The 17,526-nt window shown below is 31.3% G+C and overlaps 1 protein-coding gene across 1 annotated transcript; it reads right to left on the bottom strand.

Moving 5' to 3' along the window:
- Window positions 1-3,152: 3,152 nt before the first annotated feature.
- On the bottom strand, window positions 3,153-11,532 carry LOC134707578 (neuropilin-1-like). The gene is made up of 7 exons (XM_063567483.1): window positions 11,427-11,532; window positions 11,090-11,218; window positions 9,650-9,897; window positions 8,101-8,200; window positions 6,398-6,517; window positions 5,647-5,728; window positions 3,153-4,132 (listed from the first exon to the last, which is right to left on the bottom strand). Exons 1-7 carry the CDS (start codon window positions 11,506-11,508, stop codon window positions 3,709-3,711), a joined length of 1,185 nt encoding a protein of 394 aa, XP_063423553.1. The 5' UTR covers window positions 11,509-11,532; the 3' UTR covers window positions 3,153-3,708.
- Window positions 11,533-17,526: the final 5,994 nt, after the last annotated feature.

Raw genomic sequence — 17,526 nt, 5'->3', positions numbered from 1 at the left:
GAATTTGAAAATTTAACGGTCTCGAGTAAATAAATATCGTAAAACACTTGATGCAGTGGTAGAATATATATATATCGACCTGAAAGAGGTATATTGACTGAGGACGAAGTCCGAGGTCGATATACTTCTTTGGGTCGATATATCCTGTATTGACCTCATACAAAGGCTATATTTGTTATATTATTAATTTCAGACCGTTATCAATATGCATATTTGAATCAAAATCGTCATTTGATTTTGTTTGAGAAATAGCATATTGTCTCCTTGACAATAACAACACATATAAGTTGTTTTTTATTTTTATTTTTTTGTTTGTTTGACATCTTATGCATGTATTTGAAGATTTTTTTCGTTAAATCATCGATCACAGATGTCATTTGTTTCAAAACGTTGACCGATATCCTGAAGTTCATTACATGACGTCACAAAGTAAATAGGTTTTTAAATATTCTAAAAATAACCGTGCAATATGCTTTGTGCAATATGATTTTTTGCAATCCGCCGTTTTCTCTCTACCTTCGAAAATATAGTTTAACATGTGACTATCCCTAAACGAATAAAATTTGTTAAAATATACGAATTAATAATATTAATGTATATAAGGTTTATATCATTGCTTGAATACTGCAATATATTAAATAGAATGTCAATTTCACTGTCTATCGTATCGCCTGCTTCGTCACATCTTTACAGTAAATATGCTATGTAACAGATTTTATTAAAATTAAGTATACAACTCTTGGGGAAGTTGAACTAAATGAAAGTAAAACAAAAATACATATGCATTCTTTGTTTTATTTTCTGAAATTATTCGGTTTAAAGTTATTGCAAAATAAAGACATTTTTATAGAAAGGAACTCAAATTGGAGAACACGTTAAAATTATCAAATCTCCAATGTCAAATCAATAGTTAGCTTAAAAAATATATATAAGGTACGTGTTGATCAATCAATTTTTGATTTGATCATGTAAATAGTCATAGGGACACCTATATATGCGGTATATTTCAATCCGCGTGTTGTTCTATGTGGGGGAAAAAAACCACACAACGTAGAAAAAATCGTAATGTTAGCGTGATGTCGGTCTAAATACCCTCTTAATTTTTTTTGGTAAAATGACCTCTGTAGACATATTATACATAGACATTTAACATAATTTCTTTGTAATAGCACGTCAGGTACCTAGGTTTTAAATGAGACACGTTTTAAAACCATTCAGCCATTCATTGATACTCTACTTTTAAACAGACATGTGTTAACCCTGCAGTACTTAGAAAATGTAACCAGATACCTAGTTTTTTTTTATAGCCGATATAAATTTTATTATAAGTATATATTCTTTGTATGTATGGTTAAGAATCTGTAATACGCGTATGTCACTGTTTGATTTACTATAATACACAAAATAGAATTGCATTTCATCATTTATTGTGTAGCCGGCATGTTGTTGAAAAATATGTCATAATCTTTTTTTTTTATCTTGACTCTAATATATTTTATTGCAATCTACTGCTGTTAACAATTTACTTAGTGTGCAACATTGTATTAAGTATCCATAGTATACCCAGGGAGAATATATAATAAAAGTATATTGCTATATTACTTTACCATGATTGTAATGGTAATTAGTAGCTCTCTATAAAACCAGGTTTAGTCCACCATTTTCTACATAAGAAAAAGCCTGTATCAAGTCAGAAATATGAGAGTTATTATCCATTCGTTTGATATGTTTGAGCTTTTGAAATTTTTATTTCATTCGGGACTGTCCGTTTTCAATTTTCCTTGTAGTTTAGTATTCTTGTTGATTTTTATTTGTTAATTGGATAAATTCACACAAGCAAATTATCATAAAAACAAATGGATGGAAGAAACAGGAAGATTCAAATGAATAGCATTTAGTTGAAGCTATGGAAGAGGAAAGAAATACGGAATAACGGTTGCTATGAATATAACATATAACATATCAGTAGTCAATTAACTAATAATTTCCAAAGCTATCAACCAAATATGTTGGCGTTTTTTAAAACAATTTTACATTTTACCTCAAAGAACCCTTGTTTCGGCAGATTTCTTTCAAGGTATACATTAAAAGAAATCAAAATAGTTGTTATTTTTTAAGCTTTTCTGCATAACTAAAAAGAAAATTAGCAATGGGAAAATCAAATACTGCCCTTTCATATCTAAAAATAAAAAAACAATACATGTAGTTTTATTAAACGATGTGATTCGTTCAATACGATCAATATCAATTTCCCAAGTAACATTTCAGGGTGAAACATTCGTTTAACATCTATCACACCATTTATTGAATGTTTTATATATACCTTGCTCAAATGTCACATATTGGGATACAGCAGTCACTACGAAAAGCTTAGGTTTTCTATCCTAAGATATGGTTTCCATTACATTAGCCTTATCAAGCACATCTTTATAATACATATTTACGAATTTTAATCATCTTGAACGTCTAATTTCATTTTCGTCTCCCACTGTTTTGATTCTTGCGTTATTGAAAGATGTGTATGTAGACGAAACGTGCTTCTGGCTTAAAATAGCAAATTAAACCCTAGTACCTTTGCATTGGTAATGTATTAAATCCATGCGTTCATCCATTTTTTGTTAGTTACCGTATTTTTTTTTCATTTTACGAGATTTGAAATTCGGTAAATTACTATTGCCTTCTTTTTATAGAATTAATCTTTAAGCAGTTTTGATTATGTCCTTTTTTGTGTTTATGCTTTTTTGTGTGCGGCCTATTTCGCTTTAGAAAGAAAGAATACACTTTATAATCAAATTTCTTGCGACCACCGTGCTTTTCTTGATTACCCTTCACCAGGAACCCTCGATGCCAATATTTAAAAGCCTATGCTAAAACATTTGAAGGGCTATGAAACTTTAAAAAATAACTTAAAATAATAGCCAAATTCATTAAGGGTGATCTAATACTGCCAATATCAACAACGATTAGTTTTCCAAAAAAAAGCTTGAATATTTGTTGTCTTATAAAACACGTATTTAATTTTAAAAATGTGATATGGTGTTTCTAAGTTTGAAAAAAATAATATTCATGAAAACACACAAGATATGAGATTTCTTTTTAACTTTTTCTATTCAAACGACGAAAAACAATATATTCTGCATAACAAGGTGCAGGGTACATCTGTTTCATCAAAAATGTTCGTATACAAAGAACTTGAAAATCAAAAACACTATATACTAGTAATCTGTTATAGCCCTGGTATCAATGATGAGTATATCAATAAACATGTTTTCACAACACACTTTGTGTAGCTGGGTCTAAAGAAGTAAGATCAGCGTGTATTTTGCCACAATATTTGAGTTAATACTTCCCCCTTACAAATGAGTGGACGACCATTTGATTTCGGGTGATGGTAGGATGGTTGTAGGAAGGTTTTGAAAGCAAAATTCTGGTGTGTAAGAACTGGAAAACACGGGATGATAAAATTCTTTGACTAATAAAGCAAATAGCAGTTGTGTACAAAAGTGAAAACTACGAATTTGAAAATGAAGTGAATCCGCAAAACATCATCATTATCCTACGAATATCAAATGGTCAGAAAGAAAAGCTTCACATAAACTGATGAAACGAAAAAATGAAATCTATTTGAAAAATAAACCACCAGATACACATTTAATTTCTAAATAAAAATTTCAAACATAAATAAGGATAATAATTCTACGTTTATGTTTACAGATTAACATCATCTTTTAGGAACTCTCCCGGTTTAAGGTAATCGTCACTTTGTGGTCGTCCATTCGGGACAGATCCTGAATGTGAATAGTCATTGTCTGGTCTATTTGGTTGATTATTTTGGGCTGATATAGGTGTTAAATAGTCCTCACTTGGTGGTCTTTCTGATTTATGGTTGATGTATCCAACATTTCCGTTTTGTCGTACTTCGACATTTCCTATTTCATCATAGCTTGGCGGAACTGCGTCTAAGTAACCACCATTATCAGTGCCTTCCATTTCGTCTTCGTTCAGCTCATTATATATTTCTTCATCGTCGTAAATACCTGAAATTACACCTGCCGACTGTCTTGGTGTAGTGTCATACGGATTAATAGAACCAATTGTCCTTCTCATGTCTATAAGCTCCCTTGATTTTTTTCTGTAATATTATACATTTGGTATTACATACACAGCTACTTTTGCATATATACTATTTCTGTACTAAAAATATGTAGTTCTGGAAATTTACTTTTAATATTTAGTACTATTCTGTTAATTCAAAATTATTGTAACATTAAGGTACCTGTATTTTACAGTACTTTATTTGTACTTGAAATTTAAGGACTACAGATTTTTGGTTACGACCGTTACATATTCAGCATATATGAAAGATTTTTCTATTTCAAATCTCTTAAAGTTATGATTTTCAAACATGGAATATTGTAATATTTCTGTACAAAAATATTTTGTACAAATCAAGTACTGTAAAATACAAGTACCTAAATATTACAATAATTTTAAAATAAAGAAATACTACAAATAATTAAATATCCAGTACTTGATATTTTTAGTACAGAAATAGTACCTATGCAAGAGTAGCTGTGTATATATATTTTGTTTATCACGTGCTATATTTATAAATGACAACGAGATGGGTTAATGTGAAATCTGGTACGATTGTCAAGAAAGATTAAAAGACGTGGATGTAAACAAGAACAGGTCACCGTAATTCCGTCAAACACAAGAAATGAAAAAAGTGAAGCAATTGATTTAAAACTTTACGGACATTTGTGAATCAACAAATCAGTGGTGTATCTAATTTTGATTTAAAAAATTAAATTATATTTCGGCCACAACACCTTTTTATAAATATTTCCATCCAGAAAGATTGTTCAACATACCAGAAGAACAAATTCGTTTTCATATAAAACTAAAATTCCACACAGGAAAGAACATCAGTGGAAATCTACATATAAAAGAATATACTGTACACGGTACAATAGATACCAAAAACACAAATATAAACTAAAATGATTGGAATAGTTTTACAGGAGACTTGCAGTTAAAGAAATCAAGCTCAAATAACGCACCATGCAGATAAAAAAAATGTCGTCACATACTACAATATCGGTGTCAAGGTCATAAAGGCAAAGGTTTTATCTGGTCAAATAAGGTGTTTTCTGTTTTTAATTATTCCCATATCATTTTAGCTCCTTACAATAAGACCCGGCATAATGTGTAAACACATACATATTGTTCAAGACTGGTAATGGTCGCACTTTGAATGGATTGTGTGATGTGTTTGGTTCGGTTGTTGTCTAATAGACATATCTTCTGTGATGCATTAAAGGAAAATTGACAAATACATGATATATCGATAAGTTTGTGTAACTGGATGTACATATATGAAGTTGCATTCTACATGTATATGTCACTATGCTTGCATGTTTGTTTGTTTATTAGAAAGTATTGTGAAATAGTAAACCAAAGTTACATGCTCGTTCCAATATTGTTTAGAAAGATTATGTTTCTTTTCATTTTTGTAGTTATTTGCTATTTCTTAGTGCAACACAAAAATAGTTTTGCGATAAACAAAAACAGACCTTAACGATAACTGTTTCCGCATAATGTTTAAACTGTTTTGTAAGTATACTTCAATAAAGCTTATCTTACCTTTTATGTATGCAGACACCTACTATTATAGCTCCCACAATTAATACACCACAAGGAACACCAATCGCTATAGGCAATATTTCTATGTATAAAATAAAGATTTAAGGTATATGTGCAACCATCAGTTTAAGACTGGTACAACGCCATCTTGGACATTTCACGAGACAGATTAGTTACATTATGGAGTAATTTATACATTACAATACAAAGGATGCAAACATATATAGTCTTTAAAGTGGTTCACATTATACTTAGAAAATAAATGCAATCAATTGGTCGAAAATATATCTAAACTGTGCGCAAAATCTATTTAATGAGACCTTATTTTTTATTGGATCATGACTGATTTTTTTTTTCTTTACAGTAAATATCTCTTGTTATAATTTTAACGCCGCAGATAACAGCAGAGGAAAAATGTTCTACTTTATTTTACAATTTTGTTAGATAAAGAGGCGAACAATTTTCTTTTAATGTAAACATGAACAAATTGTTTTAACTGATATTTAAAAAAAAGTAAGATTCAATAATTTTGTAGACTCACTTTTTGCCCTTTTATTTAACACTGAGGATGTTTTAGTTGTATAGTTAGTTAATAGAATACTAGCTGTCCATTTATGGAAATCAACCACAGCTTCAAAATTTAAATTCATATATATTCCATCGTTGCAAAAAACTACGATCTACTATAATTAACTTAGCGCAATATATGAATAAAATTTACAATTTTTTAAATGGTGAATTTAAAACATACCTATGACACCTCCTGAAGGAGTTATCTGAGTTGAGACCTTTTCTGTTGTTGAAGATGTTATTGATGCAAGACTGGTTGTTCCAGGTATTATACTACTTGAGGCCTCTAAGCTTTCACAGTCTGAAAAAGATATCAAACCGCTCATCCCACCACGTTGTTGAAACAACATCACTTTCACCTATTTTTTTATTACATAAAGTTAAATCAGTATAAATAAAGTAACCTGACTATTTGGTACATCGGTATATTGGTACCTAAAATGAAAAGGACATAACTCCTACACTATAAAACTTGTTCTTCTAATGTTTGCTTCCATACTCATTTTAGTCAGCTCCTACGCCATTAATCATAATCATTCACTGTGTTACAACTAGAGATTCTTCTGACGAGGAAAGAAACCACTAGGTCACGGGCCCGATATCTCAATAGGATGTATTCGAATCCAAGCGATGGAAGAACAAAACATTTCCTTCGCAAATTAGTCGATTTAACATTGGTGTTTTGATATTTAGAGAAATTATAAATATGATATGTGTCTTTAGTTGTGTATCATGTTCATGTCTGTTTTGGTCACGCATCGTTGTATATATTATGGAATTTGATGCGACTGGTATACAAGTGAGAGGTTTAACGCTTTAAAAACAAGATCCCCATTTTCTTCATTCGAAAATGCCTGCACCAAGTCAGGAATATAGCAATTGCTGTCTATTCGCTTGATGTGTTTTGTCATTTGATTTTTCCATTTGATTAGGGACTTTCCGTTTTAACTTTTCATCGGAATTCAGCATTTTTTTTTTTTTTTTATTTCAATTTTCACTGTTGATCCAATGAATGGATCTGTTGTAGAGTTGTAATTTGCTTCGACGTACTTATAATTATTTCTGTGACTGCATCTAACTATCCTTTATAGTAATCAATTCCAACTACATGCCTGATACCTAATAATTCATGTTCTATGTAACAGCTGTAAATTAAACGGACGAAGAAATGTACAACTAGGCCACCGAAGCTTTAAATAGATGACCGATTGTTTAAAGAGCTGGACACAGTGCAGGCGGTTTTGTCACGATATCCGAACAGCATGAGTTCGAATTCCGGCATGGGAAGAACAAAAATTTCCTCTGCAAATTGCAGATTTAATATTGTTATGTTGATATTTAGAGTACTTATGAATATGGTAAGTGTGTTTATCCGTGTATTGCTTTCATTGGTGATCAAATGGATTGATCTGTCGAAGAGTTGTCACTTGTTTAGACGTCAATAATAATTTCTGTGACTGCAACTTACGATGTTTTACGACAGATATTTAGATAAACTGCAAACAATTCCATCTTCATGCCTAATATATCATGCATCTGTGATACAGTTGTAGATATCTAAGTCCATAAAACAGCAACAAAACAACAGCAATGTTTTTTTTTAAATACAAGTGCCGTATTACTCAAAAACTTATCTCACAAAGAGATGCGAAAGATGCCAGAGGGTCATTCGCAATTATAAGACGAAAATAACTGACAACGTCATTTAATAAAAGAAAAAGACAAACAGACAAACGAAATTTCACCAAACAAAACATAGATAGGCAAGTATCATACTTAAATGCCCATACCTTAAAACGCATACTTCTGTATATGTGAAATTACATGTGTTGATTTATTCCGTTAGTCTTTTAAATCAATTACTCTTTAGCAAATAAAACTTACTTTGTTGACTACATGTATCACTATTTACAACCTGAAAATAGTCGAGAGCTATTATGGAATACGGCGAATTGGAATCCGTCCTGTGCGCATTGAACTTGATCTGTAATAGACAAAGGAAAATGTTTCACATATAGATACTTCTGTACAAACATTGGGCATAAATTGAAGATCGGTTTGTTAATGAGTGAAACACACTTTAAGATCATATTACAGTTTTGCATCCTCAGGCCTTGGTCGCATTGACAATCATTCATTTTCCATATATCAAATCCTCTTTAAGGCGCATTTTTGTCGTATGAATAACACCGTGAATCTTATATTTTGATTAATTTCATAGTTTTGTTATGTGTGAGAAAAACTTATGCAGGTGTAAAAATATCTTGTGAACGACCTGTGATATATAATGCATAATTATTAAAGGTTTTTGGTCAAAGCAGACTATAGATATTTTCCCGAATTATTTTCCTTTCCTGCTTGTATCTGTAAACCTGTATGTGAGCTTTAGAAGACCTTTTTGATTGCGGTTTTTATAAGTAAAGTTATCAAATCATATGCTTAGCAAGTTTACTCAGCAACATGTTCATTTGCCTATCAAACTTTGGGAACCTTGTCACTGTAGTCATATTTTGTCAAGCCTTTATCGTTTTTTTTTCGTTATTGGTATAGATATACAATTTTCGATAGCTTTTTAAATTTGGCTATATACAAATTTTGGCTTGGTGTGTATGTTAATTTCTCTAGATGTCTTGGTTGGTTTTTGTGTTTTTTGATTACGATCTCATTCACGAATACCACATACTTCATTGAAAATTTGCTTGTCCAAATTTTGGAACCTTGTCAGTAGTCATCTTTTGTCAAACAGTTATCAAATGTACCAGGATTATAATTTAATACGTCAGACGCGCGTTTCGTCTACATAAGACTCGTCAGTGACCCTCAGATCTAAATAGTTGTAAAGCCAAACAAGTACAAAGTTGAACAGCATTGTTTACGTGGGTTAATGCAATTTAAACCTTTATGTTGGTTTTTTTTCGTTATTGATCTTGATATACAATTTTCGATTGCTTGTTAAATTTTGCTATATGCCCATTTTTACTTGGTGCGTATATTAATTACTCTAGATGCCTTGAGTTTGTGTCTTTGGATTACTATCTTTGTCACAAATACCATAGTTATAACAAATATAACAATGTGAACAAACTTTAAACGATAATGTAAGTTTTAATGGTAACACAAATGAAATTAGGAGGCTGTTACACAAACCAAACGAGACTTTATACCCAAACCGCCTTTGAAATTATTCTAGAAGTTACAGAGATGGAAGAAATAAAACTAAAAACAGGCGAATTTTACATGTTTTTTTTTTACATCATTTAACCGTTAAAGTGGGTGCGTGCAATTTAAATTTGACTACCCTAATTCAGTGTCTTGTATATTCAACAAATGAAATTGATAAAGTATTCTACTGTTTGCAAAAAAAAACATATTATTAAAACAAATAAAGCAGAACTAGTATTGTAAAATTAAATTACATCTATTGTCTTTTTACCTTTCCTGACAGTCCTGTTGCATCTATTACACCACAGTGCCATTCTTGGCCTTGGTTGCCAGACGTATTAAATTCTATTCTACCTCCAACAGTAACAGTAAGATTCTGTACATGTATACCATGCATATGATACCAGAATGTAAAGCATATTTTACCACTTGAAGTAGCTTTGTTAAATGTATCACTTTCTAAACTAGCTATTTTTTCATTGTCAGTATCATTGGTTTCAGTTGTGTGTATATAAAAAGCTGAAATATCGTAAAATTAATAATTAGTTCTATTCTAGTATTTTAATAAAAGTTTTTTTTTCTAGTATCACTTTATTGTTTGCTTATTAGTTTTTTGAAACAATACACGGCATGGTGTTATATATTTCCCAATTCATAAATGAAGTTTCATTAAAGCCAAAACATATTAATAGTCATGGTATTTGACTTGTATTTGTATTATTCTGAAATGTTTTATAGTCTCTCATAACTCTTTATAACAATAAGTAACTGTTATTATTAACGCGTGTTTTACTATGTTGCATATCAGATATGTACCAGTCTTGTATGGTAATATTCTTTCAAAGCACAAAAATGTCGGTATTCACCTCTAAACGGACTTATTAAGAAGGGATATAGTAACTATATTGTTGTCAGGTCATTAAAGATTGCATATATTGGCTTTGATATTGATTCAATTGTAGGGTCTTTGCATCAGAACTAAACATATTTGTTTAAATAACAGTTGTTGGCATGACACGGGTTATGTTCTTCTCATATATTTTATGATAGTATGATACTTAACCCCTAGCGGGAGGGATTGTGCCTGATATTCATAGGATGAAGATATAATCTTTCAATCAGTTTACTTTAGGTCTTGAGCTGGTACGTCAGTTAACTGCTAGTAGTCTGTTGTTATTTATGTACTATTGTCAACTTATTTATTTTATTTTATTTCATCTTCGGACAACGGACTCGGACTTTTCTGACCTTTGTTAGTCTTTTATGATTTTTAATTTTAGTTTCTTGTGTATAATTCGGAGTTTAGTACGACGTCCATTATCACTGTACTAGTGTACATATTTTTAAGGGGCCAACTGAAGGACACCTACGGGTGCAGGAGTCTCTCACTACATTGAAGACCCATTGGTGGCCTTCGGCTGTTGTCTGCTCTGTGGTCAGGTTGTTGTCGCTTTGACACATTCCCCAATTCCTTTCTCAAGTGTATCTTGTAACCAGTGATAAGGCTTTCATAAAACAAAATGACTTGTCTTGTCTTCAAAACCTGTTTAACAATTTGTAACCAGCGAAGAAATTAAACGACTAGATTTATAGTAATTGTGTTTTTTTTTCAATATAATAAGTAAGTTTTCTTTCAATTTCAAGTCATTTTATTTTAAAGTACTATACTGCAGTAAATCTTTAATCCTTTCAATTAAATAGGATGAAATACCTCCATCTTTTGCATTTTGTGGTCCGGTGCTTCCACTTAGTGGATGTCTATATCGATATCGTGCCCAATGTGTTGAAGATACTATATTCCATTTACAAAAGTCCGTTTCAAAACTACAGCCTAATTCTCCTATAATATAGTTAAAATATATAGATTATGTCTGTTGTAGATGAAAATTATTTGCTTTCTTTATATAAAAAATTAAAATGTTATGTTTATTACATAAAATTGTTAACAGTTGTAATCTTATGTTACATCAAGCATATTATTATCAATTATATTATGATGCATACATCGATAGTTAAGAAACCAACAAGATCAAAATAGCGCTACTCACCAATAGGAATAACGGCATATATTCCCCCATTATTACACAAAACGGTCAAAAATATAACTACTAGAACAGTATTTGTCTTCATATTTTGGCACACTTAAACTTCCGGGTACATTGACATATTTTTTGTGTATTTAAATCACACTTACCTGTCAGTATACATTTAAGGTTTATTAAGAATCCACATTTTCCTTGTATATTTATAGATTCTGTTTGTGAAATTTAGGTCATTTGATAGCTTTAAATTCGTCAAAAGAATGGGTTTTTTTTGTATGCTCATTGTAAACATTTTAATATTTTTTTTATAAAACAAGGGCAAAAGATACTCATAGATTGACAATAAACTGACAACGAACGCCATGGATACAAATTAAAAAGACAAACTTACAAATATAAATAAAAGACAAACTTGCAAACAAAATTAAAAAGACAAACAGACAAATAAAATATACATTTATAAGTGTACTGTTTATAACTGTTATAAATGACGAGACAACATATAAAGTTATAAGATAAGCGCAATCGAAGAATACTTTAATATACACTCGAACTTGATAGGTATATTGTATTTACACCTGACTGTGGTAAAAGAATTTACGTTCACCTTTTTAATGTAGTTCTGTGTCTTATTGACGTAAACTCAACATCCATTTATTCATAAATGACCCCCCCCCCCATATAAATATAATTTGTACAATTCTTACCGATGAAAGGATGAATCATGACATTTTTTTAGTTCGAAATCACGTATGGCTTTCTTTCAAGAATTACCGAGAAATTTTATTTAGATGATACCATAAATAATGCGATATAGATAATACCTTGTAAATGTGATACAAGATATAGACAATAACTGTTTAGTGTCTTTAAATATCAGCTGTATTTGTACGAGGCTAGGAAACAAAGTGTATGCGAGCTTTAATCGAGCTACTACACCTGTTTCGAGCCGAGTACAAATACAGCTGATATTTAAAGACACTAAACAGTTATTGTCTTTATCCTGCAATTAATTCTGTATATTTTTGGTGTTTTGAAAGACACAAAAACTAACAATTTAGCATTTATTTTCGATTTGTAATCCCCTGAGGCCCGCGTAGTAATATCAAAATCACACATTACAATGAAGACGGGTTCGCAAAAAAAGAATCTCGAATGGTCAAAAATAATACATCGCTCAATGTGAATAATTATCTATTTTAACATAACAACTTATTTCAACAGTAAAAACAAATAACAAATCATTGTCAAATTTGAAACAGAAGCGTACGAGTTGTCCTACGCTTCAGACTTAACATTCACTAAACATGCATGCTGAAATTGACATGGTTGATTTTGTAACACAATCATATGCATTCTAGTTTTGAAATCGACAATTGCCATCGTCTTTGGAATGCAACTAGCATGCATATTCTGAGGTCACACAGGTTCAAACAATACTCAGTCCGGCAGTGGGCTGAGCTTTAACGCGATATCTGTATAGTATACCGATACAGCATAGCGATATCTGTAGGGCTGTATCTGTATAGTAGGACACCCAATTGCAGAATAAAGATAAATATACATTGTACAGGTGATACGATATAGATAATACCTTGTAGAGGTGATACAATACCGATAATATTCTGTAGACGTGAAACGCTATAGATAATACAATACCTTGTAGGGGTAAAACGATATAATAATACTTTGTAGAGGTAATGAGATATGGATAATATCTTTTAGAGGTGACACGATATAGATAATGCCGTGTAGAAGTGATATGATATCATAATACATTGTAGAGGTGATACGCTATAGATAATACTTTAGAGACTACCTTTTAGGAGTGGTGCGATATAGATACTTTGTAGAGGTAACGTCAGATATAGATAATATCTTCTAGAGGTGACACGATATAGAAAATTCCTTGTAGAGGTGTATGATATATATTATATTTAGATAAGAAGTGGTGGTACGAAATATATAAGATCTTGAAATGATGGTACGATATAGATCATGCGTATGTCATGAAGAGAGGTGATACATCGGTTATACCTTGTAGTAGTGATACGATAGTGGTCATTTGAATAGAACGTAGACCGGTTCCCGATCGCAATATTCAGTATGTAACACATATACCAATACGAGTTACGTTCTATTTATCCTGGTTCCCGGTAGTACGTTCCAGATATTACCTCGTGACAGTGTATAGCTATCAGCTAATAGCTGGAACGTAGTACCGGGAACCAGGATAAATAGAACGTAACTCGTAAGCTCACAAGTTAACTGATAGACAGACAGAAAACGGATCGTGAGTTATTCGCTAGGCTAGTCAATATCTTGCGCTGTTTTCAAATATCAAAAGTGAAACATATTCATTTTTTTATATGAAGTCGAACGTAATAGTTTTAAGGTAGTTTTTTAAAGATCGCTGAAAGTCCTACGACTGATCTGTGAGTGGTTCAGCTTCAAACATAAAGGAGTTGATTTTAACCTATCGAGTGAAAACGTGCAGTAGCTGGAAATATTTCGATGAAACGAAATCAGACAAAAGTTTTTTAACTTTCTTTTAAAGCATCTTTTTATCATATATCTCTTCGTCCGTTTATGGCTTACATGTATATACTTACTTCGGGTTCAAATATTTTGATTTTAGTTATCCAGGTGAAGCTAAATAAAAAGCACTTCTGACGCACGAAATTAAATATTGTTATTTTCATTCAACAAAAATATTACATAATTACTAGAACATTTAAGAGTTTTAAAAGATATATGACTTATTGAAACGAAAAAACGTTAAACACCAAAAAGACTCTTAATCAAACGTTATTTCTCGAAAATTATCTTCCTAACATTATTGGTTCCAATAAAAGGTTCCGCTGCAAATATTGCCGGTGCATAGACCGCATCACCATAGCCTACAAGATACAAAGATAAGATTGTTAGACATTGACACGTCTAATTACTACAAACCTGGCGATTCACGGACCATGCAGATGAGGTCATTGCATACACTAACATCATACCCTAAAAGACCAGTACAGATACACCTTCTTTCAAAGATCAACTAGGGAATGGAACACTTTACAGCAGAAAAACACCACATAAGTTTTCACTAGAAGGCTTCAATGACCTCAAGACTGCCTTGCTGTTTCTTTTCCCTTGCAACGAATTGATTGTGTCTTGTCTTTGCGTTTAATCTTAATCTTTTTAAGATTTTTTACTTATGACAGTCTCTTCTTGAATATAACTAGCTTGTCTTATAATTAATAAATCTAAGTCTTGCTAGAACGTAACTCGTAAGCTTGCAAGTTGGTTGATAGCAGACTGAAGACGGATTGTGAGTTATTGGGCTAGTCAATATCTTGCGCTGTTTTAAAATGTCACAAGTGAATTTCTTCTTTTTTAAATGGCTTCAGAAACGCAATAGTTTTAAAGACAGTTTGTCAAAGATCGCTGAAGGTTCGACGACTAATCAGTGTGCGGTTCAACTTCAAACATCAATAAGTTGATAGCAAACAAGCCAGTGAAACGTGTAAAAGCTGAATATTTTTTAATGAAACGAAATACTGTAGTAAAATTTCGATTTAAGAAAAGATTCTGTTTTGGAGAATAAAATACTATAATCATAGAATTGCACATTAATTCGGTAAACGAAACAATATTTTTTTGTAACGGCAATTTCAATCAGACATCTCCTATGATTGTTTTTTTTTAATTTAACGTAGCGATAGAACAGACTATCAATTAAAGGGAAATAAATCATATAGGTTTTACTCGCATTTGATTCATACAAATATTCAATTTAATTTTAAATATTTGTTTAAATAATTATTTAATTCAACTAGATTGTCCTTGCTAAGAGCATTTTATAGTCAATCTGGTAAGATAAACAAAAGAGTTCATTTCATTCATAATAGTTATTCATTCAGAGTAAAATTTTCCATCACATTCATTCATAAAAAACGATTCTAAATCGGGCGATTCGGCATTTCCGTTTACCTAGGAGATCGAGACATGATTAAAACAAATGACAAATCGGATAATATTCTTTATGGTATTGTGTACACGCACCCTGAGGTAGCTTGCTCCTCTGTATCAAAATCGCAATCTTTCAGTTAGATATATATATATATATAGTGCTTATGTACTGACACAATTTCCTGAATTATCCGTTGACGAATTGAGAAACTACGTGTACAGCTCCATCAGACAAAACTTGTTTGGCTTTTTGTTTATGCCTCTTCTGATCATATACAGAATCTCTTCACATGTTAATGGCTTACATATATACTAACTTGGGGTTCAAATGTTTTCAATTTTAGTTTTTAAGGTGAAGCTAAATAAAAAACATTTCTGAAGCACGAAAATAATTATTGTAATTTTCATTTAACCGAAATATCACATTATTACTAGAACATTAAAGATTTTTAAAAGATATATGCTTTATTGAAACGAAAACACGTTAGTTAAACCCCAAACAGACTCAAAATCAAACGTTATTTCTCGAAAACAATCTTCCTATCATTATTGGTTGCAATCAAAGGTTTCGCTGCAAATATCGGCGCTGCATAAACCGCATCACCATGGCCTACACGATACAAAACATAAGATTGGTAGACATTGACACGTCTAATTACTTCAAAACTGGAGATTCATACGGACCAGATTATGTCATTGCATACACTAACATCATACTCTAAACGACCAGTACAGTTACTCCTTCTTTCAAAGATCATTAGGGAATGGAACACTTTACAGCAGAAAAAACACAACATTTGTTTTCACTCGAAGGGTTCAAGGACCTCAAAACTGTCTTGCTGTTTCTTTTCCCTAGCAACAAATTGATTGTGTCTTGTCTTTGCGTTTAATCTTAATCTTTTTAAGAATTTTTACTTATGACAGTCTCTTCTTGAATATAACTAGCTTGTCTTATAATTAATAAATCTAAGTCTTGCTAGAACGTAACTCGTAAGCTTGCAAGTTGGTTGATAGGCAGACTGAAGACGGATTGTGAGTTATTGGGCTAGTCAATATCTTGCGCTGTTTTCAAATGTCACAAGTGAATTTCTTCTTTTTTAAATGTCTTCAGAAACGCAATAGTTTTAAAGACAGTTTGCCAAAGTTCGCTGAAGGTTCGACGACTGATCAGTGAACGGTTCAGCTTCAAACATCAATTAGTTAATTGCAAACAAGCGAATGAAACGTGTAGTAGCTGATTATTTTTCAATGAAACGAAATACTTTAGTAAAATTTTGATTTAAGAAAAGATTCTGTTATGGAGAATAACATACTAATCACATAGAATGGCACATTAATTCGGTAAACGAAACAATAATTTAGAGTAACGGCAATTTTAATTAGACATCTCCTATGATTGTTTTTTTTTTTGTATTTAACGTAGCGATAGAACAAATTATCAATTAAAGGGAAATAAATTATATAGGTTTTACTCGCATTTGATTCATACAAATAGGTAATTTAATTTTAAATAGTTGTTAAAATTATTATTTAATTCAACGTGATTGTCCTTGCTACGAGCATTTTAAAGTCAATATGGTTAGATAAATAAGAGTTCATTTCATTCATAATAATTGTTCATTCAGAGTAGAATTTTCCATTACATTCATTCATAAAAAAATATTCTAAATCGGGCGAATCGGCCTTTTCATTTACATAGGAGATCGAGACATCATCAAAACAGATGACAAATCGGATAATATTCTTTATGGTATTGTTTAAACTCACCTTAAGAATATTAACTCCTCTGTCTAAAAATAACAAACTTTTAGTAGTTATGCATCGGTACTGACACGATTTCCTAAATTCCCAGTTGATAAGTTTGGAAACTACGTGTACAGCTCCATCAGACAAAAGTTTTTTAGCTTTTTGTTAAGCCTCTTTTATGATATATCTCTTCGTCCGTTTGAGGCTTACATGTACATACTTACTTTGGGTTCAAATATTTTGATTTGAGTTATCCAGGTGAAGATAAATAAAAAGCACTTCTGAAGCACGAAACTGATTTTAAATTATTGTTATTTTCATTTAACCAAAATATTACATTATTACTAGAACATTAAAGATTCTTTAAAGATAGATGACTAATTGCAAACGAAAACAC

This window comes from Mytilus trossulus, chromosome 1, assembly GCF_036588685.1.
Source record: "Mytilus trossulus isolate FHL-02 chromosome 1, PNRI_Mtr1.1.1.hap1, whole genome shotgun sequence".
Taxonomy (NCBI): domain Eukaryota; kingdom Metazoa; phylum Mollusca; class Bivalvia; order Mytilida; family Mytilidae; genus Mytilus; species Mytilus trossulus.
Note: the sequence above shows the minus strand (reverse complement) of the source record. Positions and strands in the feature narration are given on the sequence as shown.